Source organism: Mycotypha africana (genome assembly GCF_025528875.1).
Source record: "Mycotypha africana strain NRRL 2978 chromosome Unknown BDF20scaffold_10, whole genome shotgun sequence".
NCBI classification, from domain to species: domain Eukaryota; kingdom Fungi; phylum Mucoromycota; class Mucoromycetes; order Mucorales; family Mycotyphaceae; genus Mycotypha; species Mycotypha africana.
The window spans coordinates 851,423-865,244 of NW_026515734.1; the positions used below are offsets into that span (position 1 = coordinate 851,423).

The window sequence follows — 13,822 nt, forward strand, 5'->3', positions numbered from 1 at the left end:
CTAACGGATGCTGGCAGTCATTTTAGCCTCCATTTCGAGACGCTGCACAATAAAGCTTTCCTGAACAAGGCGGTTGAGGTTTATGACGATATTTGAGTACTTATTCTAATATAATATATGAGGAAACATACGAGAGATTAGCGCTGTATGGCATTTTCGAACAATTAGTGAATCAATAGACCGAAGAATTATGGTGACTTAAACGCGTATACCATAGACAGCATTCCATGCCCCATGGTGCATCATCAACTTATATTTTAGCAATGACATTTCTAAGCCGACCGGTTTTCAAAGGGTTTCCCTTTACCCTGTGATTGTCTACACTCTTGATCGTTAAATACATTTTCAATCAACTTGGCAGCATACTATTTTTATCTCTCTTTTTTTTCCTCTTTTTTTTTAAAAAAATCAAAATACTCTCAGTTCTGCACTAAGGAGTGTGATTTCCCCACCCCGGCATTCTGCATAAAATCCACATGTTCCTTTCTAACCGATTTTCAGGCACAATATGTGCCAGAAGTTTAAGAATACATAAATCGCTCTTGAGTACATACTCTAATGTCGTCATCGAGATGACAGAAAGAGGGCTCGTATCCAAGTATACAAGGTAAATAGAGTGCCTGACTTAGTTTGACAATTTAATAAGTGGGAATCAACAGCCTTTCAAACTTACCATGTCCTTGCAGTCCCGACATTATTCGAACAACAGACGAACCAACCACAATTTATTGTGGTGTAGATCCCACAGCTAGAAGTCTACATCTTGGTAATCTTGTGACGCTTATGGGATTACTACATTTCCATATTCGTGGTCATCAAACAATTGCTCTTGTCGGGGGAGCCACCGGCAGTATTGGCGATCCCTCCGGTCGAAAATCAGAACGTATTCCTCTATCGAGAGATATTTTGGATGAAAACGTAAAAGGGATAGAGTCACAAATACACAGGTTTTTTGAAAATGGAGCCACCTATGCTGAAAAACGAAATTTTCTCAAGAACAGCAATCATAGCATGACAACTCCCAAAGTATTGAACAATTATAATTGGTTTAATTCTATGACAGCTATCGATTTTCTCAGTGATGTTGGTCGATATGCACGGGTGAATACTATGTTGGGAAAAGAAAGTGTCAAATCACGTATGGAAACAACACAGGGTATTAGCTTTACAGAATTTTCTTATCAGCTTTTGCAAGCTTATGATTTTTGGTACCTTTATAAGCATCATGGATGTAGAATTCAAGTAGAGTTTTTTTCTTCACCAACTTAAAGCTTCGATTTGAAAAGGGACTCAAGCAATGAATATTAAATAGTATATTTTTTCATAGCTTGGGGGTAATGATCAATGGGGTAACATTACAGCAGGTATCGATATGATTGCAAGAAAGAGATGCAGTGAAAGCAATGGAAATCAGGTGGAAGATAGTATGCAGTCGAAGGCATATGGCATTACTATCCCTCTTCTATTAACATCTAATGGAGAGAAATTTGGTAAATCAGCGGGGAACGCTATTTGGTTAGATGAAAAAATGACCAGTGTGTTTGATCTCTATCAGGTATTTAATGATTATAAGCTGTTTGCACAAATGGCGCTTATTAATCTACATTGTCATGAATAAAATAGACATTCATCAGGACCACTGATGATGACGTGAAGAAATATCTAGAAATGTTCACGCTATTAACCAAAGAACAAATAAAAGATATTATGGTTGAACATGAAGTAAGTTTTAGAGATGCTATCCGTGGTTTGTCAGCCGCATGGATTTATTTCCATTATTTTTCATTACTAGAGATTACCAGAAAAACATATGGCACAAAAGGCATTAGCAGATGAAGCAACCGAGCTTATTCATGGCGGTACGTTTAATTGTTTACTTTGAGCTATTCAAAGGGAAGGCAGAGGATTTAGGCTTACTTTTTTATCATTATCAGCTATGGGTTTGCGAAAAGCACAAACAGCTACCCAAGTACTCTTTGGTGACAGCCTGGATAACTTATCAGGGGATCACATTATTGAAGCCTTCAGAAATGATTATAATAGATTCAAGCGATTGCCGCGTTCCGAAGTTATTGGATGCTCTATAGATAGATTGGCTGCAAAAACAAGCGCAGCGAAATCCAAATGTAAGTTCATATTTTGAGGTCTTTTCCCAAATCGATGTATCAAAGTCATTTTAATTTATTGTTGTCATATAACTTTTACAGCTGATGCACAAAAGAAAATGAAATCAGGCGGTCTCTATTTCAACAATCAGCGTGTTAGTGATTATAAACAGACAGTAATGGAGACAGATTTGATTGATGGAAAAGTTTGTGTTTTACGCGTTGGAAAAGCATCCTATTTCTTAATAGAAGCAATCTAATTACACTCTACGTATAGAGGGATATTGTGTAAAAGATAACACATCATATCTAGTTAGTAAATAATAAAAATGGGCTCAGGTAAATTGCCTATCTAATATCTTTAGGTTTTGTACTAAACATAGCAAATAATAAGCAAGAAAGCCTTTCTAAAGGAAGAATAAGACGAATGTATTCAACTGAGTAGTGATAAAGTGTTGATTTTTTTGAGCTTGCTGTCACCAAGAAGTGAGACTAAAGATGTTAAGAGCTGTATCAAACGCGCTTTGGGCGATTCAATGGCGCTACGCGCAGCTTTGCGCGCGGGCTTCGAGTCATGGCAGAAAACCTACCGAGCTGTTGTACATTCTTCGTCTTTGTTTGGAAATATCGATTATAGAATGCAAATCTATTACAGCAATTTTATTAAAATAATCAGGTAAAAAGCCATATTGATGACTAGCGGTAAGCCGCATCACTACATAATCCTCTATCAAATAAACATTTATTCAAAATTTTGGAAGGCACTTTGGTTCTATACTAAGGTTTTGCGCGTCTCAGAAAACGCTTGTTATAAGGCTTCATTTACTGTGGCCAAAACTGGTTGTACTTATAAATAGAACCTATGGGAAAAGCGAAAACAGAGAAAAGTATTAAAGGTAAGCACACTCGAGATCGATTGTTGCTAGTTTATAATGCTATACATAATTCTTGAATGCATTTAGGCTGCTCTATTTTAAAGCTCAGTGAATCTTGCCTTTTCGCTGACCTTTATACTTTTTTATTGGCATTTACCAAACGCAAAATGATGGCTAAAGCCGATTCTTATAGCATCCAGAAGGCGGTACCTATTGGATTACGAGACAAGTCTTCCGATAAAAGTGAAGAGAGTTTACTTATTTTTTAAATACGCAAATCATACCTTCCAAGCATGCTGCCTGCGTGAAGTTTCTTTTGATCATAATTGATAAAATAGATGCGGTAAGGCGCACATATTTAGAGTACATTTGCATCAGTGCGACAAACTTACCTTTGGAAACACTTCTATTAAAGTAGCTGTATATAGAAGTGGCAGAAAGAAATTCAGCCACTTAGAATATCACAACAAGGTTGCTTATGATGCTAACATAAGTGTATAAGCCAGTTGCGAGCATATCAGTATGACAATAATTGGCGAATTCTATCTTCAATTCCGTGAGACGTCCAGTTGTTAATAGTAAGCTACTTGTAATAATAGTTGCCCGAAAGTGGATGCTATTGTCGTGTTTGGTTTAACATTCTTATATAGATTGCTTAACAGGATAAATCTAAATTGATGCTGGTCGTCTGTAGTTGCAGCGGCAAACATTTTAATTCCAGACAATAAGATTTCTGTGTGTATGTGAGTGTAGGATACCACGCATCATAACTTCAGAGATTGCCGTCATGTCGAGAAGATCTGTTTCTGCGATAATCAATGATTGGAAAAACGAAGCTCTTAAACAAAAAACAAAGTCAATTAAGCCTAAACAGGGACTTCAGTCTATACATCCGTCTTCATCCCTAGAAGCAAGATTAGCTGTTAGCCCCTATGGTATGCTCAAACGGTTTATGCACCTGATGAATAAAGAACAGTGTTGACAAAAGAATACAGTTGCCATTTTAGCCTCGCCTTTACGGCGTTGTAGTTTTTACAGTCGGATTTTTCCAAATAGTAAATATTGAAAAGTTATTAGCAGCATGTTTCTCTTTTACTGAAGTAATGCGTGCATTAGAATTATTACTTCGTTTTGGTATAGGATGGCATCCTAAAACAAAGCTGTACTGGGCATTTCCAACGTTTAAGAAAGTCAAAGGGCTTGGTTATTACGTCCATCTACAAAAAGAAGTATTGGAGTCGCTCCAAAAAGGAGGTATTGAAACATTTTGTTCTGCGTATACGCAAATTCCAAAAATTGACAAATATCAAAAATAGCATATAACGCAACATTTCGAGGTGTTGCCACTTATCGAACGGATATGTTACAACACGTTGAGCAGTTGTTATTCAAACAACCATTGTCAGAGATGCAGCAATGTCCATCTAACATTTATCATACTGTCAGACCAACTTCATCCAAATCAAAATGGGAAGTAGATGATTCACAAAAGCAATTAGCGCCGATGGGTTATCAATGTATATTATCTTTCAATCAGACCGATATACGGCCATTTTGCGAACTTGATCATCAAATAGGAGATCAAAAGAATATACCCTGCTATAATATGTATAAGTTATGTTCCACAGACGCTGCAGCGAAACTGTTATCCGATGTACGAATACTTTCAAATGAACCTGTTGCTTTTGCTTTACCAAAACAGCCCGGAACATTGAACCTAGCTATCAGCTTATGGCGTTGTAGACAATTTATTTCATAATATATATATAGGAATATTAAATAAGTAATGCACCGTTTCGATCACAATTGTAGCAGTTATAGCCGCAGCAAGAACGGATATGAGCTATATCATTTAAACCATACACATGCACACGCTTTTGAAAGTACAACTGTGCTAACTCTGATACAAATGCTGCATCTGCAATAGGATCCAAGCCAAGCTGTACCAAATCCTTTGGGTATAAAGGAATAAGCTGCAATCCGTTTTCTTCATTCACGGATAATATAGACTGAAGCTTTGTCAATAATAAAGTGTTCAAAGTTACAAAAAATCTACTCAATAGAATTGCTAATCAATACATCAAGAAACCTCTTATTTCTGTTGTTTGTCTAGATGTTTAAATACCTCTCGATGAGCTGCTCATTGTGTCGTTTAGTAGTGTACTTTTGTGGAGTTCTTGTCACAACTTCCAATAAGTTACTATTATCAATCAATGTTGCATCCTCATCATCGTCCACATCCAGTAGTAAATTTGTTTCACCTGCGGCTCCCGCGTTTCTTTCATTACCCCTTCCGTGATTTGTTCCTGCAAATAATTCCAACCATCTCAGTTTAGGTTGAGCAAATATAGCATTATTATTTGTCCTCGGATTTTCGTACAGCCAATATAAAAAGCCGGTTGTAATCGCCTTCACTGTGCTCAATGCATCTTTTGGCTCCTTTTCTATGATTTTCTTCCAGTTTATCCTCGTTTGACGACATGTTAATTGCCAAAGAATACGATACCTGACAACATCAGCGGAATTGTGTGCTTCCAGTGCCGTTGCTGAAGAAAAGAACCTGAATTTACCAGTGACATTTGCCTCTGTGCGCGATGATTGAAGATGCGGTAAGACCGGATCTGAAGGTAAACTGACCCCCACGTCGTATAAGTTTGATTTCATTTGATATATAGAGTCCGGTGTACCTTAAGAAAAATTGTGTCAGATTCTCAAATTTGTGAGGCATAGACATATAGATTCACTCACATGCTATAAAGCTATCATTTATATTTTCGATACATGGAATATCATTCACACCTACCGCAAATATTGGTTTTATATTCTTTGTGCATTGTCGCTGAAACTGAGATGTTACCTGCCCCAAAAGAGAAATGCTATACACTAGTTGTCAACGTATTAAATATTAGTTTTGACGATATTAATTTGAACTCATATATCATCAATTTATTTACCATATTTGCAGGCGTTTTCCATTGGAGGTGTTGTAATCAGCATGACCCGCTTTCTTGAAAGTGCTGCTTTCCATAGTTGAAATATATCAGGGCCAAGATATTCGGCAAGATCAAGCAAATTGTTCAGTGGCATTTGGTCACTTTTTATGAATTTGTCATTGATATGTACACTCCTCTGTAAGTTATAGTTGACGGAAGAGCTTGCCTCCCCAGCGATTCTATTATTCTCGAGTGGTGTTGTATATTCATTCTCCTCTACATTAGGTTTAGAATTAAGGCTTTTGTTTCTATAATATTCTATCAAAGCATCATATCTATCTGGACCGCTTGCGTCAGCGATGTTCATGTGTTTACTGGAAGCCGTTAAGTTAAAAACGAATAATATGAGTGCTTCTACAATCACAGTCCTATATAATGCATAGGTACCTTATTTCACCTTGCAAAAATGGTTCGTGGCTCCAAACGTCACCCAGAACTGTATCCTCTGAGGGCCTCACTAGTATACCAACTGCTTTCATATATGCACCTCTTTCTACGTTGATTTTTAAGTTATTGAATACACTCAAACCGTAGAAACCATCACGATAGAAATATCTATAGTAGTACGTATTAGATCCCTAAAAATTCGAGCTTTTCCTGTACTCCATTTGAGCCCTTACACCGTATCTTTCTCAATTTTATGTAGACCGCTACAGATAGCTTGAAATTCGATGCCCTTCAAATCAATATCTATGTTTACTCATGGTGAATTTTTTCTGATTCGTTAAAAATATATTCAACTGAACAGTTTCAGTACCGTGAGGGTATTGCCATTCTATGACATTCCCCTTATGAACATCGAATTGAACAACGAAGACCGCAACAATATTATTCTTCCTTTCACTGCAAGAAATAGGTTCAATAAGACAAATCATAAAATGATTGAAAAATACCAAAGAGACCCCTCTTACGAGTTTAAAGAGCTTTTTGAGTTGCTAACAGAAGGCCCCTGATCTGTTTCCATTGTCTAGAATCGTTTGATCGTTGAAAGTATGGTTGTCTCGAAAACAGAAATAAATTAAAACAGTTTATGCAAGCGGAACCAGCTTTTCCCCCCTCATGTGTGGTTTCTAATGCCGCAGTATTCTTCTCTATGTCAGAACTTGGCGACTTGCCTATCTGTGATCTTCACAGTCCAGTACTCTGAGCAGCCAGAATGGCAGAGATTTCGAAAGAAAAACTTGTGAAATACTTCAAGGCCAACTTGTCTATGTTACCTTCCGTCTATACAGGAACCGAAACGAATAGGTACTTCGTATTAAAATGTTTAGCTAACAGGATGAGTAGTGGGCTAATCCTTTCCGACGACGATAGAATGACTCTGGCTTTTTTTTGTTTAGGTGCTTTGAGTTTATTAGGAGAGCTAGATGAACAAGTAACAACCGAAAATAAAAAAGATTGGATTGACTGGATCTATGCTCAACAAGTTTTACCAACGGGACAAATACCTGATCCAAATGAGGCGTACTGTGGTTTCCGTGGTTCGTCGTGGTCTGGAAGAAAATTTGAGCCTACAGCTGTAAGACTTGTCATTTCAAGGAAAAAATTAAGAATTGAAAGATATTGATTAATGACTTCTTAGACAACATGTAGTTTTCAGCATTACGATTCCAGTCATATAGCAAATACATATACTGCTTTATTGAATTTGTTATTATTGGGAGATGACCTATCACGTGTCAATAGACAAGCAATCATTAAAACAATTAGAAAGCTGCAACAAGAGGATGGCAGGTATGTAGAGGCAAAACTATCTTTTTCTTTGTTCTTTATTCTGATTTTGATCATACAGTGTAGCACCTACGTATGGAAGTCTAGAGATAGATGTTAGATTTATCTTTTGTGCTTGTGCAGTATCCTTTATTCTAAATGATTGGTCAGGTATTGACATTGAACGAACAACAGACCATATTAAAAGGCTGCAGGTGAATTGAATTACAGAATATAGTTAGGCCGAGGTCTTTAACTGCCATTAACAGAATATTCAGTCTTATGAATATGCTATAGCTCAATGTCCGAATCAAGAGGCTCATGGGGGCTCGACATTCTGCGGTGTAGCAGCACTCGCGCTAATGAATAAATTAAAGGAAGGACTTGTGGATAAGGATAAACTGATTGAATGGTGCCTACAGCGTCAAGTGAGTGGATTTCAAGGCAGACCCAACAAATCCCCTGACGTGTGTTATGGATTCTGGATAGGTGCCTCGTTGGACATACTAGAATCATTTACATTGGTCAATTGTCAAGAACTAAAAGCATTTTTGCTAGAATGCCAACACAAAATAGGTGGGTTTGGCAAAGATCCAGATTCGTTTCCAGGTAAAATATCAAGGTAGCAGCAGTTTGAATAATGCAGCCGGTATAATTTATTCTAATGGATGTCTACACAGATTTGTTGCATGCATATATGGGAGTTGCTGCTTTATCGTTGATGAAAGAGCCGGGAATAGACGATGTTTATTCCGCGTTGAATGCACCATCAGCAGCTTACCGACAGTTAAAGGAAAAGTCGGTTTTTTGGCAAAACGGTGGGTATTAAGCATTAAAAAGTGTACCGGAAAAGGCCAAGGGTCTTTTTTGATGTTTTGGTTTCACTTGTCTATATTCAGAAAGATTTAACAAATGACGCATGGTTGGACGGCCGTGTGGGCAATTCTAATGGCCGAAAGGGACATGAATTAATGCCAAATGAGAAAAAAAAACAAAGCAAAAGAAAATATTCACTTACCCAAGGTTGCTCAATCTCTCCCATATGACGAATGATCTATTAAAAACGCATTAAAATTGTTGTACCTTATATTGGAGAAGTAAAAAAAAACTTTACCGTTGTCATTTGTCGTTTAGTTAATACATCACCAATACGCGTTGCCCTATGACATGCCCTGGACGCAAACATAGCTCTGTTACGGCTACAACGAACCATTTCCCCTGGACGTTCATTTATAAGATGGATTATCTCGCTGAAATCCTTTTTGTCAAACATTGTATTTTTACTGACAGGTTGAGATAGTACACAAATGCGTTGTGTTGGTTCATTCTCTGATAGTACTTCAACCTCAAATCCATTGGCCTTGAAAATCTCCAGATTATCCATCACAATATGCTCTTCTGCAACTGTGAGATCTAAAACAGGCGGGCTTCAGAAAGAGGTTAGCCATTAACGATTCAGTTTGAATTTGACGATGCGGTATAGAAGTGCTATTACCTTATTAACTTCTGTCCCTCAATTTGTGTGGTTTGTTGTAAAGTCTCAAAATTATACTTCTCATCCGATGCGTGCTGATCGATAATATAGAGATCCTTATCTTTCAGAGATGTCAAAATAAAACCTAAATTGAACTGGCCCAATATTTTCATTTCCGCGAAGTCTGACTTGGTAATGACACGACTAAGTGCTTTCGTGGCTCTTTCGTTATGGTCTGTATTTTTGATGCCTGCATTTTTTAAAGTCGTGTTCATAGACTTATCAATGTTGTCGTCGCCATAAGTTTGACGGTCTTCATTTAGGGATTGTTGACGATGAAGCTGGAGAAAATTGTTCAAGTTGGTAGGTTTTATGGTTCGTAAACGGCCTAGGGTTTTCCATAACCCACTGTATGATTTGATTTGAACAACAGTTTCAACATACTCTTTGACATTATCTTCTTCTGCCTTTAAAGTGTTTATCTCAGGTTCTGTCATAGCTGTTGCAATTTCAGAATTGTTGCATTCGCTATCTGTTGCAGTAATTTCTGAAGAGCCAAATTCTCGTGAATCCGTCGCTTTAACGGACACTGATATGTTCCGCTGCTCTGCATGCAAACTATCACTAGCGAGTGACGAAACGGATGGAGAGTTTACTTCTAACCTGGGTTTTTTATATACATAGTTTGAAAGTATATTTTTCGTTGGTGAATTCAGTGGCCGTTTCAAAGAATTAAAGGATGCCTTATGTAGAGCTGTATTTTCCAATGCAAATGGTTTCACCGAATCAGAACTACTGGATGGAGTCGTCGGTAATGTTCTATTGTTCGATGGTGAGGAGGATGCTTCTGGGTTTGACAGTACGTTGTCGGATGGGGTAGTTTCTTGCATATTCGTTGGAGTAGAATCAATATTAAGCGTTATTTTCGACGGTGAAAGCGCATTCATTTGAAAAGTAGATCTGCTAGGTTCTAATTGTTCTTGAAGCTGTTCCATTATACACTGTACAATTCTATTTTCTTCGTGGATGAAGATAGTTCGTTTATCTGGGCTCACGTTTACATCATAGGCGTTCGTAGGTATTTTGAAATTGACAATCAAAACTGGATACTGATTTGAAATGTATGTGCGGTAAATCTCGTTTAATGTCTTTGCCATCTGCCATAATACGCGATTATAAGAACAAACATTTTAACAATGATTATTACAAAACTATGGCTTTTCGTACCTTGGGTAACATACACGGTCTTCCATTCACATAGAAATATTGTCTGTCTGAACTATTTCTTCCAATCCCCCATTCGGGTTTTGATATGTAGCCTTCCACTGCCCCTTTGTCGAAAATGGAAGTAAGGTTGATTTTGAATGGCATAATCTGAGAGGTCAGTTTTGTGCCAAATATATTCGAAATATTAGCTGTAACTTCCTTGTTGCCGCTTGTGGAAATCACTTTTATACTAGGTCTGGAATAACTATGGTTGAATATCTATAAAAAAAACCCCCGTTTAAAGGCTTTAACGCCTAAGATATATATATACCTTTTTCCAGACTGGTTTGATACCGATATACGGATATTGGTGGATATAATTGAATATGCCTGCAATATAGTCAATGCTTTGTTGTACTCTCTTTTGATATTCCGTTTAAACTCTTGAAGCCGAACTGGTAGGGTTTGGAAAATATTAGACAATTGAACTGTTGTTCCCATCTAAGCAATCGTTACATGATATTAGCCTATGGAACGATAAGCTACTTTTTTTTAAATCCTTACTGTTCTTGGTGCAGGTGTTTTAGAAATTAATTTTCCGTTGTGATCAAATTCTAATTTGCTGCCCATGGGTACTTGATCTTTTGTAGCAGTAATTATAGTAATATTGCATAGTGCACACAAGGAACTTAAAGCCTCACCACGGAACCCGAAAGTCATAACGCTTTCTAAATCTTCAAAAGTACTCAGTTTAGAAGTATAATGCTTCAAAGCTACACGATAACCCAATTAGACAAAAAACTTAATCGATCAAAAATCTCGACTTGTTCAATCATTAATACCAATCGATTCGTAATTGACAGGATCGACACCCTGACCATCATCGATAACTTCAAAACCTTCAAGACCATTGTCTTTGAAGTTTACAGCTATTGCGAAATAACAAATACCGTATTAACCTCAAGGTCTGTCTCCAGGTACGCGAATGTATTTTAAAGAAGTGTACCAACTGAAGTTGCACCAGCATCAATACTGTTTTCGACCAACTCCTTGACAGCTGTAGCTAGATCAAGTACTACTTGCCCTGAGCATATTCTATGAACTGACTGTTTGTCTATGGCACTTATCACAGCTGCCATAACTGGAAATATGCTGAATGCTTCGAAAAGTAAAGAAGTTCGTAATTTGGATCATTTTCCGTTTTATTCTGAGGGTTCCTTTTTTCCATCCCCTTTCCGTCCCGCATTTTCTTCTAAAGACACAGAATTCATGCAGCCACTTTGAATGCTGAAAATGTTAAGACCTTCGTTTTATTTTTGTTTTCTTTTCTCTCTCTCTCTATCAGTTCTTTCAATCCGCAAACAAAGTAATCAATGAACCAAGAAGTGCTTCGACTTTCCAAAAAGCTAGAGACAATCCTTGATAAACTAGATGAAAACCAACGATATATCATTGGCGTAAGTGGTGTACCTGGGTCTGGCAAAACTACGTTCGTAAATAAGTTTGTTGAAGATTTCAACAAACATCATCCGGGAGACACTGTGGTAGCTATATCCATGGACGGCTTTCATCTGCCAAAAGCAGCTTTAGACAAAATGAGCAACCGGGAAGAGGCTTATCTTCGTAGAGGTGTACATTGGACGTTTGATCCCGAAGGCATTATTCAACTTATCAAATCCTTGAAAGCTGATACTACCAAGACCATAATGGCACCGACTTTCGACCATAAAATTGGAGATCCCGTTAAAGATGGCATATGTATAAAACCAAATCATAGAATTGTAATCATAGAAGGTATTTACTTACATCTGAAGAGTCCTGAACCCTGGGAGCAAATACCTCTTCTGTTAGACGAAAAATGGTTTATTCCTGTAGACTTGGAAGAAGCACGGAGAAGAGTAGGCAACCGGCATTACGAGAGTGGCATTGAAAAATCAGTGGAGGATGGTATCAAACGGTACAACAACAACGATTTATTAAATGCAGAGTTCATTCTAAAAAACAGATATACAGATGCCGAAGATATAAACATAAATTTACAATAATTATAAGTAATAAAGATATAGTATAACTGCTAATTGTAAACGAGACGAGTATCATTTCCTCGTATTGACTGTCCAAAAACCAAAAACGTAATTAAGCCTAATTAATAACAAATCAATAGCCATCTTCATTGAGTCCACCATCAAATTAACCTTGGATCCATCGATTTCATGCCAGGTCACTTGAATTTCCGAAATAGGCATCTTTTGAATTTGTGCGATCATAAGGCATTCAATGTCAAAAATCCATCTTTCAACATGCATGTTTGGGAATATGATTTGTGCTGATTTTCTTGTAAACAGTTTGAAGCCACACTGGGTATCTTCAATTCCACGTATGCCAAATATGTACACCAATAAATGAAAGCCACGCATCAAAAGATTTCTTATAAAAGATCTCTACAATTGGGATAGACGTGAAAGCAGAAGAATTCCAATTAGAACATACTTCTTAATTCATAATATGGAGAGTTATCTCATACTAACTTTGACAACGGCATCAGTAGTAACAAGATGAGATCGCGACCCGATTACAACGGCTTTATCTTCATCCTTAATACGATCAATTTCGCGTAAAAGCTGACTGAGATCCGAAAACTGCGTAGCGCCATCAGCATCAACCATTAAGCACAACTGCCCGCGAGCACAAAGCATTCCCTAATGTATGTTGAAAAAATCACTCTGTATGAGTATTATTACAATAATCGGGTAAAGTTTATTAGGTTACCTGAGTAACAGCACCGCCTTTGCCTCTATTCTTATCCAGAGCAAGAATACGGATGTCAGCTTCAGGCACATCCTTAGCGAACTTCAAGACGACGTCAATGGTATTATCCCTGCTGCCATCGTCAACAATTATGATCTCGTAACTGTTGGTGGAATCTATACGTTTTTGACTTTCAAGGAAATCTACAGTTTCCTTTAGCATGGAAGGCAAACGTTTACTTTCGTCAAAGGCTGGTACAATGCAAGACAGTTTTACACAAGGGCTGTCAAAGATGCTCGGTGCTAGCACTTTTCTGTTTGATGAAGCAATTTTGTAATATTTTTCGTTTTCTGTTCTTGCTCTCGGTTTTGGTGAACAGAATAGCAGAAAACCAAGAAGCTAAGAAAATAGACAAAACAGAAACCCTGACTTTTAGCAATCGATGACTTTCAGAAGCAACATGTCATAATGAAGGTGCTGTTTACAATTGCAATGCTGGTAGTAATTAGAATAATAAATAATTGAAGAAGTGACATATTAGTTCCACTTTATATGTGTATTTCCTTCTTTCTAATAGAAGGCTAACAGAATGCAATGAGGGAAATGATCAAATCGAATTTTAAACCTTTTTATAGACATGAAAATTGAAATTAAAAAAAATCAGGTTTAGCCAATCAATATGTGCAATGTGAACAAGGCATTTTCAGCCAA

At 37.3% G+C, this 13,822-nt stretch overlaps 8 protein-coding genes across 8 annotated transcripts; 4 read left to right on the plus strand and 4 right to left on the minus strand.

Annotated features, from left to right (window-relative positions):
* Positions 1-89: 89 nt before the first annotated feature.
* Positions 90-2,629, plus strand: BDF20DRAFT_113942 (putative tyrosine-tRNA ligase). Its single transcript, XM_053074713.1, has 8 exons — positions 90-607; positions 687-1,242; positions 1,328-1,555; positions 1,624-1,722; positions 1,793-1,859; positions 1,935-2,126; positions 2,208-2,393; positions 2,489-2,629. The coding sequence occupies exons 1-7, from the start codon at positions 477-479 to the stop codon at positions 2,363-2,365; spliced, it is 1,431 nt and encodes a 476-aa protein (XP_052932917.1). The 5' UTR covers positions 90-476; the 3' UTR covers positions 2,366-2,393; positions 2,489-2,629.
* A 1,454-nt stretch (positions 2,630-4,083) lies between these two features.
* Positions 4,084-4,739, plus strand: BDF20DRAFT_825781 (uncharacterized protein; the record flags this gene model as incomplete). The annotated part of the gene is made up of 2 exons (XM_053078000.1): positions 4,084-4,234; positions 4,297-4,739. The coding sequence occupies 2 exons, from the start codon at positions 4,084-4,086 to the stop codon at positions 4,737-4,739; spliced, it is 594 nt and encodes a 197-aa protein (XP_052932918.1).
* A 117-nt stretch (positions 4,740-4,856) lies between these two features.
* On the minus strand, positions 4,857-6,554 carry BDF20DRAFT_113747 (uncharacterized protein). The gene is made up of 5 exons (XM_053074712.1): positions 6,361-6,554; positions 5,935-6,287; positions 5,762-5,863; positions 5,106-5,667; positions 4,857-4,995 (listed from the first exon to the last, which is right to left on the minus strand). The coding sequence occupies exons 1-5, from the start codon at positions 6,450-6,452 to the stop codon at positions 4,974-4,976; spliced, it is 1,131 nt and encodes a 376-aa protein (XP_052932919.1). The 5' UTR covers positions 6,453-6,554; the 3' UTR covers positions 4,857-4,973.
* Positions 6,555-7,288: 734 nt separating this feature from the next.
* BDF20DRAFT_825894 (terpenoid cyclases/protein prenyltransferase alpha-alpha toroid) lies at positions 7,289-8,309 on the plus strand (the record flags this gene model as incomplete). The annotated part of the gene is made up of 4 exons (XM_053078013.1): positions 7,289-7,492; positions 7,556-7,707; positions 7,766-7,898; positions 7,962-8,309. The coding sequence occupies 4 exons, from the start codon at positions 7,289-7,291 to the stop codon at positions 8,307-8,309; spliced, it is 837 nt and encodes a 278-aa protein (XP_052932920.1).
* A 458-nt stretch (positions 8,310-8,767) lies between these two features.
* On the minus strand, positions 8,768-10,864 carry BDF20DRAFT_826428 (uncharacterized protein; the record flags this gene model as incomplete). Its single annotated transcript, XM_053078075.1, has 4 exons — positions 8,768-9,110; positions 9,179-10,314; positions 10,385-10,642; positions 10,718-10,864. 4 exons carry the CDS (start codon positions 10,862-10,864, stop codon positions 8,768-8,770), a joined length of 1,884 nt encoding a protein of 627 aa, XP_052932921.1.
* Positions 10,714-11,665, minus strand: BDF20DRAFT_113652 (histidine kinase-like ATPase). The gene is made up of 4 exons (XM_053074711.1): positions 11,370-11,665; positions 11,206-11,292; positions 10,910-11,136; positions 10,714-10,818 (listed from the first exon to the last, which is right to left on the minus strand). Exons 1-3 carry the CDS (start codon positions 11,500-11,502, stop codon positions 10,916-10,918), a joined length of 441 nt encoding a protein of 146 aa, XP_052932922.1. The 5' UTR covers positions 11,503-11,665; the 3' UTR covers positions 10,714-10,818; positions 10,910-10,915.
* Positions 11,460-12,434, plus strand: BDF20DRAFT_113268 (P-loop containing nucleoside triphosphate hydrolase protein). Its single transcript, XM_053074709.1, has 2 exons — positions 11,460-11,531; positions 11,709-12,434. Exon 2 carries the CDS (start codon positions 11,737-11,739, stop codon positions 12,406-12,408), a length of 672 nt encoding a protein of 223 aa, XP_052932923.1. The 5' UTR covers positions 11,460-11,531; positions 11,709-11,736; the 3' UTR covers positions 12,409-12,434.
* BDF20DRAFT_890110 (nucleotide-diphospho-sugar transferase) lies at positions 12,312-13,702 on the minus strand. Its single transcript, XM_053082171.1, has 3 exons — positions 13,133-13,702; positions 12,892-13,062; positions 12,312-12,804 (listed from the first exon to the last, which is right to left on the minus strand). The coding sequence occupies exons 1-3, from the start codon at positions 13,331-13,333 to the stop codon at positions 12,460-12,462; spliced, it is 717 nt and encodes a 238-aa protein (XP_052932924.1). The 5' UTR covers positions 13,334-13,702; the 3' UTR covers positions 12,312-12,459.
* Positions 13,703-13,822: the final 120 nt, after the last annotated feature.

What these genes read in the sequence shown, in the direction of transcription:
- BDF20DRAFT_113942 (XM_053074713.1), top strand. Translation starts at nt 477, where the DNA reads ATGTTCCTTTCTAACCGATTTTCAGGCACAATATGTGCCAGAAGTTTA. An exon ending in ATCATGGATGTAGAATTCAA is followed by an intron (nt 1,243 to 1,327) that starts GTAGAGTTTTTT and finishes ATTTTTTCATAG; the next exon opens with CTTGGGGGTAATGATCAATG. An exon ending in AACCGAGCTTATTCATGGCG is followed by an intron (nt 1,860 to 1,934) that starts GTACGTTTAATT and finishes TATCATTATCAG; the next exon opens with CTATGGGTTTGCGAAAAGCA.
- BDF20DRAFT_113747 (XM_053074712.1), bottom strand. Translation starts at nt 6,452, where the DNA reads ATGAAAGCAGTTGGTATACTAGTGAGGCCCTCAGAGGATACAGTTCTG. An exon ending in AGGTGTGAATGATATTCCAT is followed by an intron (nt 5,668 to 5,761) that starts GTATCGAAAATA and finishes ATTTTTCTTAAG; the next exon opens with GTACACCGGACTCTATATAT. An exon ending in AATGAGCAGCTCATCGAGAG is followed by an intron (nt 4,996 to 5,105) that starts GTATTTAAACAT and finishes TTATTGACAAAG; the next exon opens with CTTCAGTCTATATTATCCGT.
- BDF20DRAFT_113652 (XM_053074711.1), bottom strand. Translation starts at nt 11,502, where the DNA reads ATGGCAGCTGTGATAAGTGCCATAGACAAACAGTCAGTTCATAGAATA. An exon ending in TGCTGGTGCAACTTCAGTTG is followed by an intron (nt 11,293 to 11,369) that starts GTACACTTCTTT and finishes ATTTCGCAATAG; the next exon opens with CTGTAAACTTCAAAGACAAT. An exon ending in TGTCAATTACGAATCGATTG is followed by an intron (nt 11,137 to 11,205) that starts GTATTAATGATT and finishes GTTATCGTGTAG; the next exon opens with CTTTGAAGCATTATACTTCT.
- BDF20DRAFT_113268 (XM_053074709.1), top strand. Translation starts at nt 11,737, where the DNA reads ATGAACCAAGAAGTGCTTCGACTTTCCAAAAAGCTAGAGACAATCCTT.
- BDF20DRAFT_890110 (XM_053082171.1), bottom strand. Translation starts at nt 13,333, where the DNA reads ATGCTAAAGGAAACTGTAGATTTCCTTGAAAGTCAAAAACGTATAGAT. An exon ending in AAGGCGGTGCTGTTACTCAG is followed by an intron (nt 13,063 to 13,132) that starts GTAACCTAATAA and finishes AACATACATTAG; the next exon opens with GGAATGCTTTGTGCTCGCGG. An exon ending in CTACTGATGCCGTTGTCAAA is followed by an intron (nt 12,805 to 12,891) that starts GTTAGTATGAGA and finishes TCCCAATTGTAG; the next exon opens with AGATCTTTTATAAGAAATCT.